Source organism: Argentina silus, assembly GCF_951799395.1.
Source record: "Argentina silus genome assembly, chromosome: 13".
Classification (NCBI taxonomy): Eukaryota; Metazoa; Chordata; class Actinopteri; order Argentiniformes; family Argentinidae; genus Argentina; species Argentina silus.
This window is the reverse complement of record NC_139667.1, coordinates 19,408,603-19,428,602: the sequence shown is the minus strand read 5'-3', so window position 1 is coordinate 19,428,602 and position 20,000 is coordinate 19,408,603. Positions and strand designations below refer to the sequence as shown.

The 20,000-nt window shown below is 43.9% G+C and overlaps 1 protein-coding gene across 1 annotated transcript in view; it reads right to left on the bottom strand.

Annotated features, from left to right (window-relative positions):
- Positions 1-20,000, bottom strand: part of nrxn3a (neurexin 3a) — a gene marked incomplete at both ends in the record, with an annotated part of 268,162 nt that overhangs the window by 206,375 nt on the left and 41,787 nt on the right. The window contains 2 exon segments of the mRNA XM_083683801.1: positions 848-1,009; positions 4,055-4,356. Of these exon segments, the coding sequence (XP_083539927.1) occupies positions 848-1,009; positions 4,055-4,356 (464 nt within the window).

The following is a 20,000-nucleotide window of genomic DNA, read 5'->3' as shown; positions in this document are numbered from 1 at the left end:
TTTCCTATTAGTATTTCATCTCACCTCAGGTGCATTGTCATAACACACCCAATCCCATTCCAGTACTTTACCTGAGCCGGCAATACCAGGCCGCTGCGAAGCGGTCGCGACGTTAATCAAATGATTCACCGCAATTGAAAAACAAAATCAAATATGCCTGAAACAATATTGCGGGGTCTGAAAATGTAAAACGCCACTGAATTTCATTAGGTGGCTTGCGATGTGCACCCAGCTGATAGCGAAGTCTCTTCTCTCTCCCTCAAAATGGCTTTATTGAACTCCCTTTGCATTGAATAAAATCCACCGAGCGTAGTGCACGTGTCATTTTTCGACGCTGTTCAACATAGAATAGCAAACACAAACGGTGACCCTATCTCTTTTTTTTCTGTCCAGCTAAAGCCTTCAAAATGTTTTGTGACCCACCATATCGACAAAACCATGTTTCTGACACACTAGTTTCTGACTCGTGTGTCCTGACCAACCATTTTTCTGACCAACATTTGTTTTATGTCATCTGATGAGCGTTTCGGCAGAAAATTACTGCAGCACATCATGCAGATGTATGCAACATTGATAATGGATAAGAGGGTGCCCTGTTTAGAAAAAGCACTATAAAAACAAATCCAATCAGTAAGACTTAATTTGGACCCCGTACAGTAGGTATTTACAAATCAACTAACTTTCAGAAATGCTAACTCTCAACCCAGTGAACTGTTTATGTCAAAAGAGTTGTAGTTGATGGTTAGTTTAGCAATACTTTGAGCATTTGTAGACCATCTCAAGGAGACTATCCAAATAGCATCGAACCACCAAATCTACTAAAACACGTTCACAGCGTCAATCTCACCTCCTTGAGGCAGCCCATGAAGTTGTTGCTGACGGGCGATCCAGGCAGGTCTGCCGTGCTGGGGCTTCCTCCCACGTAGAAGAAGTCGTCCGACCCCAGCATGGTGTAGTCTTCCTGGGTGTACCCCGTAGTCGTCAGGATCCCGTCCACCGATATTGTTACCTGGGCGAGGTGAATAACCAGGGAGGAAAAAATGAACTTGTGACCCTATTGTGTTTGGGGAGGATGTGGAGGGGAGGGGGAGGCCTAGGTTCCTCAACCAAAAATCAATTTGTCTCATTGTTATCTTGTTGCTGTGTTGCTTATTTATGTCTATATTGAATTCCTGTATACAGCACAGTACAAAACTCCAAGTGCTGCGATTTGGATGTGACAGCTTTGCATTTTCTTTCATGTATTTATACTCTCAGGATCAAGCAGGACAGGTAAAGAAAATACTTCTGCGGTATATTTTCTTTATCTTTGATGCAGGTTAGAATATGGAGTTTTCAGGGACTGTAAGGTTAGTAGAATGTCAGCACAAGGACAAATTGATTGTGCTTTTTTAGTTTGAGCTGAATTGATAATTGGTTAGTTGACATTGACAAGCATGCAAAATAATGGATGTTTGGCTGATACAATGTACTGTATAAGCAAGCAATGAGTTTTCGATGTTGTAGACATAATGTTTATTTTCTAGGAGTCGGGTGATGAGTGAAGGGGATGCAAGCACAAAGCGAGGGCTACCCTCGGCAACACACAGTCCAGGCATCACACACTCAGACCAAACCAACGTCGATGAGGAGGGGGGTGAGAGGGAGGGCGTTACATCACAATTACTACGTCCACTAACATGCATCACAGACAAATGGCAGCGTGGATGGCAGGTGAGAGTTAGGTGTTCGTGATAGGTTAGGTCATGGGTTGGAGGAATGAGAACAGCATGAGGAAGGAGAGGGCGAAATATTTGCATGCCATGCGCACATTGTACTGGAAACAACTGTCAGAGCTCCCTTGTTGAACTTTTCCGTGTTTTTTTTTGTCTTTTTTTGGTTGTGGTAAGCTTCTGGCAGTTTCGTCGACAGTCATCGGCAAAAGAAAACTGAACAGGAATGCGTAGGCTTTAGTAAAACAGTTAGCCCTGAAAAAGGACTGGTCCGCAGGTCTTTTGAAGAGGGGAAGAAATTGTTGAAAGGATAGCAAAAAAGGAGGAGAGAAGCCATTGTGAGAAAATGATGATGAATGAGAAAGGCAAGGTGGGAAAAATCAAAATGGAGAGAAAGCCAAGAAATACCAACCCAGTTTCCTAATATATTGAGAATTATGTCTAAAAACGGAGTCAAAGAAAAAGGACGAGGGGGAAGGAGCGCACAGCAAACAAAAAAGGACAATAAGAAAGGTATCTACCAGACAATGTAGTTTGTTTACCATAGCATGTCCAATGCCTGATTGCTTTGCGAAAAAAGGGGGGGAAGAAAGGAAATTAAAATAGTGAACAGGGGGGTTGTTAATAAAATGAAATGAAATCAAATTAAAAAAATAATAATAATAATGATGAAGAGTTAGGTTGTTAGTATATTAGTTGCTTAGGTGACAATGAGTACAAAAATAAATAAAAAAAGATTCATTCCATGAGTGTTCATTTCTGGTTCTACAAAGCTTGTTTCCATAAAGAGAGAAAGAGAAAGAGCAGGACGGAGAGACATAAGGACAAAGAGAGAGATGGGGGGGAAAAGACAGAGAAAGACAAAGGGGGCTGTACTAGCGTATTAGTCTATTGGTAAATTCAGAGTACACTATGTGTGCAACTCTGCAATGCTCCTCAGGTCTTTATTAAAGAAACGACGTTTCATATTAAAGATACAATGTACTGTAATCTCAGTGGGATCGAAAAGTTGTCTGTTTATAGAGCATTGCAGAGTTGAGGACATTCCTTTTTTTTCATATACTGATTATTGGATGTGCAAATGTTGCCATGAGCAGCGGAATAAACCTTTGGTCAACTCTGAGGACCCTGTAAGTACTTACACATCACCCTCTTCTCAAACATAATTTGACCATTTTCAGATTCCCTAGAGTTGTCCCACCTTTAACTATAGTATCTCCATCTAAATATGACGTTACCTCTTTGTAATAACACATAGCCCTGCTATCTAAGGTTCATTTGTGTTTCTACCTTTCGCAACCACAGCATCCCAACTCTTTGACCTTTTAGCTCCTGCCGTCTTCTATGCTGCTTAAAGATCAAATCAATGCACAGCACCGCTGTGTCTAGAAAGGTTTAAAATGAAGATGTCTGGCCTCTATATCTAAAAGAATTTTATTGAGTTAACTTTATTAATCTAGTCAAAATAATCAACAAATATAAACAATTCCTCACATATTTAAGCGGAGATCCTTAGCCTATCCTGTCTTTTACCGCCTTCAATATAAACCTCTGCACCATAAACCTCCATCCTCTTTCACCCAAGACCTACAGCGGACAAGGTATCGTGCCTATTAGCATATTTCAAAATGCAGGTTTGTGGGCCGATTTTACAGCTGAACAGAGATCAGTCTCGGGTAAACAGCAGCGGTCGTGGTTGGCTGGAGCATCCCCCCAGCTCCCACCGATAAGACGTCCCTCTCCAGAGATAGAGAGGGGGAAGGAGAGAGTGGGGGATAGAGAGAGGAAGAGAGAGAGGAGGGAGGCGGCCTCCTGAAACCATCAAGCGCGTGATGGCTTCTTGACAGACAGAGAGAGAGAGAGAGAGAGAGAGAGAGTGAGGAGCTGCTTACGGAGGCAAACAGTGAGGCAGGATGGACGGAAGAAATCACACTGGAGATTGGTGCTCTTGGAATTCAGAAAAATACGGGAAATTAACTGGGAGAGTACTAGAAATAAAAAATAAATAAACAAATGTCTTGAAGAAACACAAAGTTGTGGAAAAAGAGTCTTGTAGAGTCTAATAAAATCATAAAACATGACAATGAAAATACTGTATTCAAAAGAATTACATTCTCGACACTACAATGGGAAACAAAACAAATCCAGAATGGGAAATCAAATCCAGAAAACAGCAGAATGCATGATAATGAAGATATGTTTAAACTCATTATGGCCAAAAAAATACGACAACAACCTTCCACTAGTTGTGTCAGTTGACCTGTGTGTCCAGTTTACTGCATGATGTACCTAGTTAGGACCACAATGTTTTCCATTGTGCCCTCTTTCCCTCTCAGTATTACCTGTCTCAGGTTGCGTGTGACTTTGACGTCGTGCCAGGAGTTGTCGTTGAACTTTCCATTGACGGGCTCCACGATGGCCTCGAAGGCCCCGGAGCCCAGGTTGATGACAAGGGACACGGCTCCGTCCTTCAAGGCCAGGTTGACGTAGTCGGCCGACTTCCCCGTGTGGAGGATCAGGCCGTTGCGTTGCCACGTCTTGAAGGAGAGCGTGATCTCATCGCTGCTGCTCTGGATGGGGTTCTGGGAGAGGTCGTAGCAGAAGTACTCCGAGCCGCGGAACGTGGCCACGTTCTCCTCCCTCGCTGCAATAGAACAGGGAGATATGCGGTTAGAACCAAATACAGAGAACCGAGAAGAACACAGAACAACAAGAACGGTTAAAGGTATACTTTTTTAATACTCCTTTCAATATCTTAAGGACACTTACAATTGCCAAGCCGCCCAATAAATACACCAAGAGCATATGCTAATGATAGGGTTCAAACCTAGGTTTCCTGTCTGCAACAAGACTGTGTTAGTGAGCTAAAGCCTAGGCTTGGTGAGGTCTTGGAAGGCTTCAGGTCGCAGGCAAGGTTAGTCGTCACACAAATACGGTTCACCAAGCCACCTCCGTTAAACAAATATTAGCAGGTTGGGAGCATCAAAGGAGGATCAAAGCCTCGGTGTCAACATTATAGAGACGTTATAGGAGAAAGATTTACAGGTGCCGCTAATATCAAGCATTGGGAGAGAGAGTGTGTCAGGCACCGCTATCAACCAGCATCATCAGAAGCCTAATCTTGCCAGTGGAAGTGGTATTTCCTGTGAAATGGCAGGCCTATGATGCTGTGTAATACTTTAAAATCGAAAGTCAGGAGCAGAGAGAGATGGAGAGAGGGAAGAAAGAGAGAGAGAGAAAGAGCAGAGGGTGGGAGGGATATGAACATGAAGCACATTGGGCCTTGGCGGACAAACGTTTGTGATGTAGAAAGAAAGGGAAAGAGATAGACACATAGGTAGAGGAGAGTGAAAGGCAGAGAACAAGAGACAGAGATAGAAAAGCAAGGAAAAAAGACAGGAGAGAGTAAGGCAGGGTCAAGGAGAGGAGACGGAGGAGGGAGAAAAGAGTGCAGTCTGGAGTACTTATCTGTGAGATCATCTTCAATTAGCTCCCTGTCTCTTAAGTGGAGTGATGCTGTAGACTGTGGATTTAGCCACACCACGGCTGAATCTATCAGAGCTAACGTTAGCTGGCTCTGGGCTAGGCGTGTGCTCTGCATACACAATCAGTCCCTAGTGGACACAAAATGGCTGCCACTTTCATCCTCTGAATACAGAGACTTCAGGCATCATTTCCTCAAAAGGAATTCATACATACATACCGTGCAACGTTCCTACGCTAGTTTCCTTATGTAAGTGTCAAGCACTACACGGACATATTCTAGTGTACGCATTGCTTACTGGAAATGAAAGATAAAGGAAGTCCAGTCTATTGAAGACACTGAAACCTCAACTATGTTTGTTTGAAGCATGACATTACATATCCTTTGGATCGACTGTACAAATCATATGGATCAGAGAATCTAATCATGGATGTAGGCTAACTATTGCGGTTGCTTTACAACTCATTGACAGACCTATACACATTGACAGACCTGTTACATGGCATAGCATAGAGGTCTAGTGCAATTTTTGATGGCACAAACTGTAGCATGTTTAAGCCGACCAAACGCTTTGTAACACAGCACATTCCACCCTATGTTGGCCATCAGATACTATCTTACAAAGCAGACATTACCCAAATTCCACTGGGACAACCATCCCGCTCCCCAAAAAGTTGTAGACATCTTATCTCGTTGTCGGCACAGCAACCTGACATCACTGATACACCCCCTCCCCCCCAGACCCCGTAATAATGCCTCCCCTGATAGGCCCGTGTGATCAATTATTAATTAACACCAGTGTTGTTTTTACTAAAGACCCCTGCCAGACCATTCCCGCCAGATGCTAGACCTCATCCATTTCCTCCTTGCTCCTCAATGTTTAATGAGCAAGGGCAACCCACACTAAGCAGAGAAGCTGGCTAGGTAGGTCTGTGTGGGAGGGAGGGGGGTGTGTGTGGGGGGGGGGGGGGGGCTGCTCAGGGAATACCCGCTAAGGGAGATACAGTCTCAGGTCGTGTGTACGAGGAGAGAGAGGGAGAGTGTGATACTGTGTTGGGGGAATACCGTAGTATTTATTTATACCACGGGGCACATTTTGTTTTGGGTTGTGTGTGTGTGTGTTGGGGAGGTAGGTTGCAAATGTAACAATCTGGTGGTAAGAGAGAGCACACATTCCTAAGGGAAAACCTGCTGGAGAGTTAGCTCATGTCTTCCACATGGGGGACCCCTAACCCTAAAATCCCACCTTGGTCACATAAAGACATATCAGCTAATATAATGCTGTAGAAATAATGTACCTAGAAGACGGTAAGTCTCCAGCTCAAGTAGATTAGATTAGATTAGATTCAACTTTATTGTCATTGTGCAGAGTACAAGTACAGAGACAACGAAATGCAGTTGCGAAAGGAAGTAATGAAGGGGGACCGCTTTGGGGAAGACCTCGGTGAGCCTACCTCCGTGTCCAAGTTGTTTTGGATGTCTTAGAAGCCTGCGTGAGGGAGTACTAGCCATGACAAGTGTCTATGTAGAATGAAATCTTACTCACATCACATGAGGCAGGTGAGGTACAACAAGACACACAGTGAGCTTGCAGAATCTCCCATCTCTGTTGAGTTCAAAGTTAGTTTCACTTTGAGTGTTTGGACTTGTCTACAGTACCAGTGGTGTGAACCCAACCTTCAATATCTCTCAAACACCCCCTCCAGGCATCCGAGCGCAACATGCCTACCTCCTTCCAAGGCCGACGGCTGGCTAAACAAGCCTTATCTGTGTGCATGGTTAATAGGTTACCTCAGGGAAGCCAAGGGGACCACACTGCCTATAGTCATGAGGAAATACACTCACGAAGGAGCAGGAAGAACTGTCTTACCAATGATATCAACCGACAGATAGTGAAAGGACTGAAAATAAGAGGCCGGGTAACGGAAGCAAATGTGTTTGGTACCTTTGTTTCATTTCATCACGAAAGTTTAAACAATGTAACCAAGTCAGTTTCCATTTGAGCTGATACCAAGCCAACGTAAATACATTGTTAGCTAGATACAAGGAGGTGGAATTTATTTCTTCCAAACATATTGCAAGGACAGCTGGTGGCACAGAAATGGCATCTCCTACGAGCAAACAGTGCACCAACAGCAGAACACAGAGAGACATATTGGAGAGAGTTGCTCTGTCTTACACTATATCGCCATCGATTGTACTGAAATATGGAATCTTAATGAATAGAATATCTTTATGACTGAAGTCTATATGGAGTAAAAGGATAGTTATCGGGCTGTAATGATTTTAATGGTCTCCGTAAGCCTTTCCCCTGCAACTCACTGGGGTGATGGATGATGCTGGGGAAGTCATGGCAGGGGTCATCCATAAAAGTGTCAAGAAGAAAAGAGATGGCAGAGGGAAAAGTTATGGCCCTACTAAATCTCGTCCATTTTGGCGGATGAGAACTGCACCCGGGTGGCAAAGTATCAGAACTGCCACTTTCTTTCTTCTCCTTCTGAAAAGGAGGTTTCATAAACCATGAACCACCTCGCCCTTCTTTTAAACACTGTATTGTGAAACCGACTTAGAGTATATATATTTAGATTCAACTTGGCACCTGAGTAATTAAACTCGCTAATTGGCTGGAGACAATCCACTGAATTAAGTCTTCGACCGTAGTTGGGTGCACCTTAGCCTGCTAAGGTAAAGACATTCCAAACCACCTCCGCTACATACACTGAGCTCGAACACATGCGGACAATTCACAACATGGCCCTTGAGCGCTGGATGTCTCTGCCTCTCTGGATTAAGCCGATGAAGATCCATTTCAAATCCCACTATTGTGTCTTCTGGGTCCAGGCCTACTGACAGGCTAAATTGACTGCCTACCGCCATGATAAACGACTGAAATAGCACTGATTAATGAATAATATGGATTGTTTTATATGAAACATTAATGAAATGACAGGTTTCTGTGACACGGGGGTAATGGTTTTAGTTCAAAAGTGAATCGGCGATGAATAAGTCATTGCTCATAAATAATCGAGTGACATAATGATTTATGGCACATTCCGTCAGTCTTTCTCTCTGATTTATGCTCTGTTAGCGGTAACTACGAATCAAAAGTTTAGACTATCGCTTTTTGCTACACTGTATATGGTCTCTCACTTTGAAGGCAGAGTGTAAAGGGCCCAGGAAAGGAGTAGGTTTGAGGCTGTGAGGATACGTAAACACTAACAGCTTCAGAGGAACGTAGTCTATATCAGTATTTCACCACTTTCAACTTTCATCTCTCTCTTTCTCTCTCTCTTTCTCTATCTCTCTCTCGCTCTCTTTCTCTCTCTCTCTCTCGCTCTCTCTCTCTCTACACATTCTGGAGTCGAAGGCCCTGCCGCATTTCTCGTTCTGCTCGAGTGACTCGCTCCTCCCTTTTGCAGCGTTGAGCAACTACCTTTAGCTCTCTCTCTCCATCTTCCCCTCTACCCTCATCTACCTTTTTCACTCTTCCCCTCCCCTCCCCTCCCCTCCTCCCCCTCCCTCTTCTCCTCCCTTCGTCTACCTTTTGACTCTCCCTTAATCTCTCTACCCCCTTCTCTACCTTTCAAGCCCACATCTTTACCCTCCCCTATCCTTTTTTCCTCTCCTTCCCTCTATCTATATTCCTGTGTGTGTGTGTGTGTGTGTGTGTGTGTGTGTGTGTGTGTGTGTGTGTGTGTTCCCCTCTCTTTCCAGCCAACCTATTGTAAGAGTGTTTTACTGTTCACCAGAGTGCTTTATTTATAGCAGGAGGTCAGGGAAGGTAGGCACAGTAAATCAGGGGATAGTTAAAGAGGTATTTTCCGATGATGACTGTTAGCAGTGTGTGTGTGTGTGTGTGTGTGTGTGTGTGTGTGTGTGTGTGTGTGTGTGTGTGTGTGTGTGTGTGTGTGTGTGTGTGTGTGTACCTGTCTGTGTGTGTGTATACAGCAGTACATGTTTTTCTCTCTCACTCTCTTTGTTTGGCTTTCCCTTGTAGCAGACATATTGGAATTATCTCTCCAAAAATAGGTTAAAAGCGATAGACTTCCTGCTAAAATAAAGGTTAGCAAAAATAATAATATTGTTGTGTCTGCGAAACGCAAGTGGAAGTTAATGAGGCAGGATTAGTTTGAAATGTAAAACACAATCAAATCCACTGTTCCATGAGAGCTAAAAGCTAAAAGCTAAAAGCACCACCAAATCACTCCTTCACTTCTTCTTTTCGATGTACCTGGGGAAGCACTGGTCCTAAAAGCCTCTCTTTAGGACACCTCCCAATTGTTAATTAAAAAGAAGAGCATATTTAATTTACGCCAAGCAATGCTTAATTCAAAAGGAGCATGGCTCATTTATTCAGGGGGAAAAAATATCACTTGTGAAATTCACTGTGACGTCTTTGAGCTGGGCGATTATTTTTAGAGTGGAGTTTAATTATTGAAATTTCAAAAGGTTAGATAAAAATAACGGGAGTTTGGAGTTTTGTGTTGTGAATGGAACTGCTATGATTTCTGTGTCAAATATGAGAACGCAGTGGGGGAATCGTGAGATCAGTGAGTCACACATATTCAGTGCACACCCTAATAGAGCACACAAACATTGACGCACGCACGCACGCACGCACGCACACACACACACACACACACACACACACACACACACACTTTTGTGGGAGGCGTGATCTGCGGGGGGTATCTGGCCCAGGACCAGGTGAGAGCATTGAGGAATTCCTGGGCTGACCATCTGTTGGCCTTATTCAATGCAAGGAGAGAAAGAAAGGCACCACCAACAAGCAACAAGCCCAGACCTGCATACATATTCATCAGAACAAACCCAATACAGCGTCTCTCTCCCTCTCTCGCTCACCTGACAAGGACACCTTACACGGAAACAGATTGCTTAGCAAAGGAGAAATTATTCATACGCTTCTCGCTATTGTTAATCAGAAGAAAAGTGTTATTCACTGAGGCCTGAGAATAAATTAGTTAACGTGCAGGAGAGAAACTATAGAGAGAGAGGGGGAGTGGATAGAGAGAGAGAATGATAAAAGAGAGGTAGAGTCAGAAAGTGGGAGAAAAACAGATCCAGATCATAGACACGTATGTTCTAATCAGCAATGTAATGTATAAGGTTTCGACTCCTCTCTCTCTCTCTCTCCTCCCCCCCCCCCCCCCCCTCCCCCGGTCCATCAAATCAGACCAGTCGCCCACACGAGCAACGCATCCGAGAAGTACTACCATAGGCAAAGCCGTATGAAGCCGGTCACACTCAAACAATTCACATCAAGCTCTCTCACCGCATTTGGGTGTGAACAAAAAAAATAAATAAAGGAAGGAAAAAAAAGACAAGAAACACACAGATCTAGGGAGGGAGTTCATCTCCGCAAATGAGTTGACGACGCAGATTATCCATTTACGGCCTCTCTCACTCCATCACTCCTCCATCCGCCGACCAAATTGTTATTCCATTTTGGGGAAGCTCCGGGTGACTGTTTCATACCTTTGCTCTCGCCCATCCAGTGGAAGCAATTTCATACCCAGCTAATTTGAATTTGCCAGCTCTTTTTGATCTCTGGCATTAGCTGTATTTCATTAATTCCCCCTCATCTTTTCAATTACAGGTACAGCTAAGGTGCAGAGAGAGAGAGAGAAAGAGAGAGAGAGAGAGAGAGAGAGGGGCAAACAGAAGCGGTTCGGAGCACAGAGTATTAAATATGTGTCTCGCAAAAGCCCTGGTGCTAGTCGAGCTAAAACTATTTTATTTTATTTACTTTGGTTTGGATTTCAGGCCTAGCCAGCCCAGGGTCTTATTGTAAGGCATAGCACCATATTTGTTCGACATGTATTCAGCAATGTTGATCATAGCCTGACTATTGCTTCCTGAATTCACACGTTGGAGAGCTGTCTTTGATATCTCTCTCTCTCAGGCAGGCACACGCACACACAGACACACAGACACAGACACACACACACACACACATACGCACACAGACACACAGACACACACACACACACAGACACACAGACACAGACACAGACACAGACACACACACACACATACACATACACATACACATACACATACACACACACACACACACACACACACACACACACACACACACACAATCTCCCCTTGCCTGTAGTGAAGATTACAGTATTTCTGTCACTACAAAAGAGTGATTACATGCCAGAATGAATGTGTATTAAAACATGACCACCTCTCCCCTGTGCTCAGGTGGGAAGGTGATGGTATGATGAAATGAAATGAACATTGAAACAAAATGGGGCCAGTTCCATTCAGTATCTAGAGTGAAAGCCAGTAAATACAAATTGATGAGGTTTTGGCCACTTAAAATTTAGAGATGATACGATGATCGGTTGAGATATCGCCGTTTGAAGCTCTTCATTTCAATCAATACTTGCTCTCAAATCCGAATGAATGATGTCCAATTTGACACATTTTAAAATGTGGGATGTGAGATTATTGCTCTTGCTCTCTCTTCCTATGGATCTGAGTCTGTCTCTCTCTTTCTATGTATCCATCTTCTGTCGGACTGGTGGTCAATGTCTTATTTTCTCTCATTGTCTGTCTGTATCTCTTGCTGTCTGTCTCTCTATAGGTCTCTCCCCCTCTCTCTCCTCTCTCCTCTCTCTCTCCCTCTCTCTCTCCCCCTCTCTCTCTCTGTGTGAGAGTGTATCATCCTCTGCTGTGTCGAAACTGCAGTCTTATTGTGACACGTCACTCTGAGTAGAGAGGGCCAGCCCGCTCCTCCATAATTTACTATAATGGGGAGCGGCAGGGGCCGTCTAATCCTCAGAAAATAGAGAGAACGAGAGAAAAAAAGTGAAAAGAAAAGAGAGAAGGAAACAAGAGAAACCAGAGCATCAAAGGAGAGCGAATAAAGAAACTGTTTTCTGAGGCGCGCGAGTAAAATACTGTCATTTTGGGGGGGGGGGGGGGGGTGGAGGGAGGAAGGGGGAAGGGAAGAGGGGAAGGAGGAAGAGAGGAAAGCTGGGAAGGGTTTCAAAACGAGGGGAGCGAGCGAGAGAAAGAGGACGAGAGCGGGCCAAGATGGAGGAGAGCAGGCAAAATCCTCCAATGAGGCGGAAGCGAGATAAACATCAGTAATTTCAGCACTCCGACAGATTTCCATTTGTTAGCAGGCTTGACCAATGAAGCGTTGGGATGTCGGAACGAAGCGACTATGCAGGATGAAACCGGGGGGAAGGGGGAGGAGGATGAGGGGATGGGGGGGGGGGGGCAGCTCATATGCTCATTGGCTGGGGTGTTTGGAATTATCGGACGCCATTTTGATGAGCGACTCAGGTAGCAGGGAGCATACAGAGTGTTCGACAGAGCCATCGCAGTCTCTGCAGTCAGGTTCGACAACAATGGCGAGGGACGTGTTCATACATGAGCCTTGTATGTGACTAATCACATGAGGAACAGCCACGCTGTGTAATTGACTATGACACTCTCACAAGGATGTCATTTCAGCACTTAAAGAAATCACACACTACAGCACATGCATACTATACTGTAGCTTACACAAATTCGAGCCTCCCCCGCAGAAATTGACAGCCATTGAAAAGGGATATCAAACGTGCATTATTCCCTTAGCTGTAGGCCGAGTAATGTTAATTCTAAAGTCTAAAGTGGTTACAAAAATGCATACGCACTACAGTAGCCTGAATATGTTTGAATTAAACAGCAATACATGTATCACATCAAGGGTTAAAATCAGCAAACTTGTAAGCTATTTCTCATATTTCCTGGATTCTTACATTTAGCCGATAGCCTATATTTGTATTCATTATCTCTGTATAAAGAACACCATTCCATCTTTCATTTCACATCAATGTTGTTTTTTAAATGAATACAGTCTGACTGCGGTTGGTGACGCTTCCACTTTTGTATAGATAACCTACCAGGGCCCTTCCAGACCTTTCTCCATCCATCCCCCCGCGGGTAGCTAGCTAGCTCATCCAGGGGAGGAGAGGGGATATGGGGAGGGAGGGAGGGAGGGAGGGAGGGAGGGAGGGGATGTGCAGGGTGAATCTAGCCTACCCGCACTTGGAGCCTATTGCGTTAGTGCCTTCTGTCTGGAGGCCCCATGTGCAGGCATAACTCCCTGAAGCATGACAGGCTCTCTCCCGGGAGACTTTTCATTTACACCCCAACATAATACCGCGTTATTGGCCATTATCTCCCCTGTCAGTGCCCTGTGTTGATACCTAATGAAGGGGCAGCCACCGCCCGCTCTGCCATTTCTCAGCTGCCTCCCGTTGCTGTGGCGACGGGAACAGCATAACGTTCCGGGTGTGGGGAGGGGAGGAGAGGAGAGGAGAGGAGAGGAGAGGAAAAAAGCGGGGAGGGAGGGAGGCATGCGGAGAGTAACGGAGCGGGTAGGCGTCCGTCATTTTCGACTTGAACCACATCAGACAGCCGTTTAAAATCTGAGGTGGGCGCTCTGAGATGAAGGACTGAAGGACCTCTGGAGCCCTACTTCTAATTTCGCTGTTCTGATTGGCATCCTGCACATTTCTGTTTTACACCGTGAGAGGTATAAATAAGATATGACGAGCTAAAACAACTTATAAATGAATGATGGAGATTCATAATCAAGTTGAGAAATGCATTATCTGTCTCTGAGGTACTGTATGTCAGTCAGTGATGTAAGCGATCTGGCCTTATAGTGTGGCATGATACAGTTAGACCCACAAACATGGCACTTCGCTACAAGACAACAGTGATCGACAATAGTCTATTAAAGGTTAAGTCGCACAACAAAAGAATAAGACCAAGCAACATAGCCTATTGTAAAAAAAAAAAGAAAAAAAAAAAAGAATGAAAATGTTATAGAAACATATAGTAGGTCCACCAAAGGCATCCTAAGGAAAAAGCTAGCCGACCACAGTGGTGTTCTCCAGAGGGCAGCTTGACAATATCAGCGACATCAGCAAGCTTGCTTCAAGGACACTTTGGTATGACAGCTGTTTTTCCTGTTGCCCAATAATACATAGATACATAGATACTAGTTCAGATGATAGTCTGTGTGTGTGTGCGTCTGCATGCACGCTTACAGTATATGCATGTATGTGTGAATTCATTAATATATATATATATATATATATATATATATATATATATATATATATATATATATATATATTCACATTTGATGAATTTGATGAAGTAATAGAATTGCTCTCTGCCTTCCCCTTACTCATTTAATTACACATCCATTTAACCACAGGCCAAAGAAACTCAATACTGTAACTATATTATTACATGACAAACTTTATTGAGTGAATCCTATGGGAGGGATTGGTGGGCTGACTCTGTCAATAAGGCTGTGTTCCCAAGTACACTCCCTAACAGTCTGCAGTACTGCACAACCCCTGTCTCGGGACTGGTGTCATACACACTTATCAAACTGAGGTAGAGGCTATCGATTCAGACAGTCTCAGCTGGTCCCTGGGAACCCTTCTCATAATAGAATGCTTAGCCAGAGTGTGTGCGTGCGTGCGTGCGTGCGTGTGTGTGTGCGTGAGAGAGAGAGAGACAGAGAGAGACAGAGAGAGAGAGGGGGGGGGGGGGGGGGTATACTGTACAGAGAGAAGGAAAGACGAGACCTGCAAAGAAATCAGTCTACTATTCACATTTCAAGACGGTACCACAAATGTCCCTTTTACCTTCATCCTGTCAAGCCATATATTCATGGATTTGTTTTAGCAAGCACATCCATAACATAAACCATGAGACATGCTTCCCGTCAATCACGGTTTCCTTGATCCCAATCAAGCCTTGCAGGTTGCCGGTCCTCCTCAGAAAGGCTAGAATTGCATTCTGACAGGAGAGACAGCATGAACCCAGATTAATCAAAACGCTAAACTAATTTACAAGGGGAGATTCTGGGTGTTTGCTATAATTCGCACCAGCATCAGTACTGTATATTCCTCTCCGGACAGAATGTGACAGGGGGGGGCGAAATACCTGTATTAAAGTGTGAAAAGAAGGTCATTGGACACATTAATGTCAACGTAGAGTTAACATAGTAATGGGGTAAACATTCAGTATACATGGGCTAAATATTGGATGATTGGATATTGGATATTATATCACGTGTGTTTAGATTTGTCCTTGTCACATAGACAAATAAACATGGGCAAGGTAGGGACCAAGAACAAATGTATCTGTCTGATCATAGTGCATATGAAGGTGTGATTAATAAGAGTAGTGGGAGAGGGGGCGGGGGGCAGGGGGTAGGAAAGACCACTGTTTTTCCTTTGGGAAAAAAAGAAGAAGCAGAAATCAAAAGAGAGAGAGAGAGATCGAGAGAAAGAAGAGAGATAGAGAATAGATTAAAGCTTAAAGGTGCAATTTGCAACTCAATTCCATACTAAGAACACATTCCCCTCAGAAGCAAAACAAATCGAGTTACAGTACCAGTCAAAAGTTTGGACACAAACTTGCCGAGAGTATGCAAAGCTGTCATCAAAGCAAAAGGTGGCTACTTTGAAGAATCTAAAATATAAAACTTATTCTGGTTTGTTTAACACTTTTTTGTTCACTACATCATTCCATATGTGTTCCTTCACAGTTTTGATGTCTTCAATATTAATCTACAATGTAGAAAATAATAAAAAAATAAAGAAAAACCATTGAATGAGGAGGTGTGTCCAAACTTTTGACTGGTACAGTCCATCAAGGCCCACACAGATTTTTGGGTTTACAGTTAACAAACAAGTACATGGGCAGCTTTTGATCAGAAATGTTACAAACAGCAGCTTAGATTTGATATGTCTGTACACGTCTGTAACCGTTTATACTGTTCAGTCGCTATCCAAAACCAGCTTGTGATCATAGCTTTATGGAAATACATAATGAAATAAAATGAGAGCTTCACATGCAATATGGCTTTTGTGTGCTCTTATACTTATACTGTACATGGATTTTGCATATAAAGTGCACTTTAGAAAAAAAAATCCGAGACAGTTACAGGCAAGTGCAGACACTTCTGTATGAATACTCTTGCCAAAATGACTATTAGTCATTTCTAGGACGGTTACTAATCATATGTTTCATCAGTAGGTGATTATTCATGGATTTTAAAAAAAATCCCTTGAAGAGGAAAGCATTGAGAGAGCACTCGCAATAACAGAAGAGTAGGCTTGCGGTGTTATCGAAGAAAAAATGTCTAAAAATGAATTCTATAGTGTAGTTTATTCTATAGGAAAATACATTGTTTCTGCTCCATTTAAGTTTATTCACTGCTCATTTCTGCAGGTGTTAATGAATATGTTTTGGGTTTTTTTTCTCAAGGGAGATTTAGCTTGTAGAACACACATTTGTAAAATGTTTTCGTTTTTTGGGGGACAAACGTCAAATTCGGGCTACATTTCCATTACCATAGCCTTAACCCTTACCTAAACTTAGCAATAATCAATAAAATGCTGGAAATGTAAGGTCTAATGCAAATCCTATCTCTCCCCCTCTCTACTTTTATCTGTTCTTCCCTCCATCAATCTCTCCCCCTCTCTCCATCCCTCTCTCTCTGTCAGGGTGGCAGAGATTTGTTTTTTCAGCAGGAACCTGCAGTAGCCCATAGGGTAGACCACCAAGAGGTCTGACTCTAACCCAGTGAGCAGTTTGAGTCCTTAAGCAGTGGAGGGCTCCAGCAATCAGCCCTGATGCTAAAAATAGGGCCCTTGAGAGTAGGGGACATTTCCCACAAAGTGTGCATCCTCAGGTTTGGTATAAGTGCACACAAACGACATTCTGAAACACAACCCTGTCCCTCAAAAGGAAATGTGACACACATGTGAGACACACACACGCGCGCGCACACACGCGCACACACGCACACACACACGTACGAACATATGCACACACAACATGCGTTCTTAAAAAGGCCAATGTTACCCTCAGGCTTTAAATGACTGCGACCCCCTACATGCAGTCATTTACCGTCTTTTATACTGCATGTGTGTATGAGTGTGAGTGTGTGTGCGTGCGTGCGTGCGTGCGTGTGGGCGTGCATGAAAGAGAGAGAGAGGTGTGAAAGAGAGAGAGTGGGAAAATGGGATAGTGATTTTAGAGAACAGCAGGGGACCCCATTTCTCTTCCTTCGACCCCTCCCCCCTTTACACACACACAGACACACACACACACACACACACACACACTACGCTGTCTTCCCTGAGGCTAAGTGGTGTTAACCCCTTCTCTCATGGGGCCCAGACAAAAGGCCCCCTAGGATGGCCAATAATCACGCCTTTTCACAGAGCCTCCCCCACCCCTCTATCATCCCCCCTCCCTCTCCTCCTCCTCTCTCTCTCTCTCTCTCTCTGCCCCTTCTCTTCTCCTCCTTTGTCCTCCCTCCTTCCCATCGATATGCCCCTGCTCCTCTATCCTCCTCCTTTTCCCACATATAAACTCCTCTCTTTATCTCCTCCGTCCTTCAACGATTCACATCTAACTCTCTCTTTCTCCTCTCTTCCTGCCTCCATGTCTTCCTCTCTCCTCCCTCGTCCACCCCTCTATCTCTTTATCTCCTCCCCTCCACCTCTTCTTCTCCTCTCCTCCTCTAGTTTCTCTCCTTCTCTCCTCGCCGCTGGCTGACATACTTCAGGAGGGGGGTTTCTAAATGTGGACCAAATTTACTCAGACATATTCCTACATGATTGAACTTGGCACTACCAAAAAAAGAAAGGATTATTTTGGGCCACGGGTAAAAAAAATATCTAGGAACATGGGATAATGTGGAATCCCATGCCTATTTTTATGACTACTAATAAGAAAGGACTCATATTTTTCCATGTTTGGCAATTCAATGCCAAACTTGAACAGAAAGGCACAGACTGCACATTGACGCCAAAGCTTGCTTCAAACATTGTTTAAGACAAATTATTTGATTTTTTATTTTAAGCTAAAACTGTTTATGTGCAGGATAGACACTTCATGGATAGATAGTGAAGAGCTCAACTCTTCCAATCAGGGCAGGACAGGATTTTACTGTGAAGACAAACACAACACATGTGATTGTGTTTGTGTATGTGATTGACTCTACATACAGTAATGACAGAATTTGACAGGGCTTCTCACAGTACTTCTCCAGGGCATGAGAGGCCACACGGGACGTGGCTTCAGTTTATGTCAGGAGAGAGTTGACACTGGTAATTGTTACAGATTTTTTTTGTCTCTGTGTGTTTGCTGCATTTTGTGCAGCAGATATACAGTTTTTGTACAGAAGTTTTTGGTTTTTATTTTATATTATCAAAATTCAAGGGAGAACCAGCCTCCACTCAATGCACTGACAGGGAAGTTATTGAACTTCTACTCGACCACTGGTGTCTATGAAATGTAACCTAATGGTGCTATCAAAAACTAAAGATACGCTGTGTAAGTGTTACATGAATTGCAAGATACGTTACTGAGAGTCAGCGTGGCAGTTAGGCAGTATTAGGCATTAACTTCTGACTTTCTACTATAGACCTGCCAGTATAGCTAGATAACACAGTTCACACAGAACGTATTCTTTGGTCTGGAGAAATGATCCCCCCCAAACGTATTCATTTGGAGACTGGGTTGTATAAATGAAATGTCCAAGAGCTGTTTTTACCTTATGAGACGGATAACACTACCCTGAGTTACCTGAGTATGGAGATGGGTTGGGGGGAGGGGAGGTGGACAGAGGGAGGGACGGAGGGATGGCGGAGGAATAGAAAGGGCAGGAGCTCGGGGGGATAAGCGGGAGCCACTCATGTGTAACGGCACACATGCGCCGGCTTGATTGCCTGCTGGTTTTTTCACTCGCATTTCTTTTCTTTTTTCATTTCTTCTTCTTCTTCTTTTTTTTTTTCCAAAGGAGAGATTGACACAGTGGTTTTTCCCTGGCCCCCCTCTCCCCTCTCTCTCTCCCTCCCTCTCTCTCTCTCTCTCTCTCTATCCATTCCTCCCTTCCTCTCTCTCTCCTTCCCTCTCTCCCTCCCCCCCTCTCTCTCTCCACCTGGGAGCGGGGCCTGCATGTGATGAGGTTTTTGTGTTCTGAATGAAGTCAAAGAAGCGCGCCACCTGGCTATCTATTTACTCCCTTGCTCTCCTACCACTCAGGATTTATACACCCCAGAGAGAAAAGGAGGCAAGGAGAAATCTGTAAAATGGAGTGGAAAAAGGAGAGAGAGGATACACCGGGAGATGAAAGACTCTGTGAATAGACTGTCATATACTATAGTAGTAGTACCATGTATTTCTAGCAGGTGTGTTTTTCTGTTTTGTAGGGAGGGAGGAGGGGGGGGGGGGGTGCTCTATGGTTTTGATATGAATACTGATATGACTACTGGTTGCCCCATTAGCTCCCTCTATATTGCTGAGTTGGGCGAGCTGGATTTACAGTAATTACATAACCTAGATATGCACTGAGAAACAATCTGGATCAATGGATGACAGCACTGATACAGGTATATCAAAAAAAAACAAATGTAAGTGTCAAAATAGTGAACTGTCCATTTCAGTGAGGGGAAGGCCAGCTTAGACAGGAGCAATATACAACACAATAATATGCAATCGGATCGCCATTTGAGCAGTACCCACATACTGCAATATCTGTAGAAGCAGACCTGTAGAGCTTGGAAAAACATGGTCCGATTTTTTTTACTTTTTTTACAGGTGCCATGTTGGCAGCAAAGTGCCAAGACAAACGCATTTAGCAATACACAAAATGTGCGTGTCTTGTGCCAATATATAAGATTGTTTGGCCTCTGTCCACGCATTATAGCTCAGAATTATTGATTGTCTGTTCT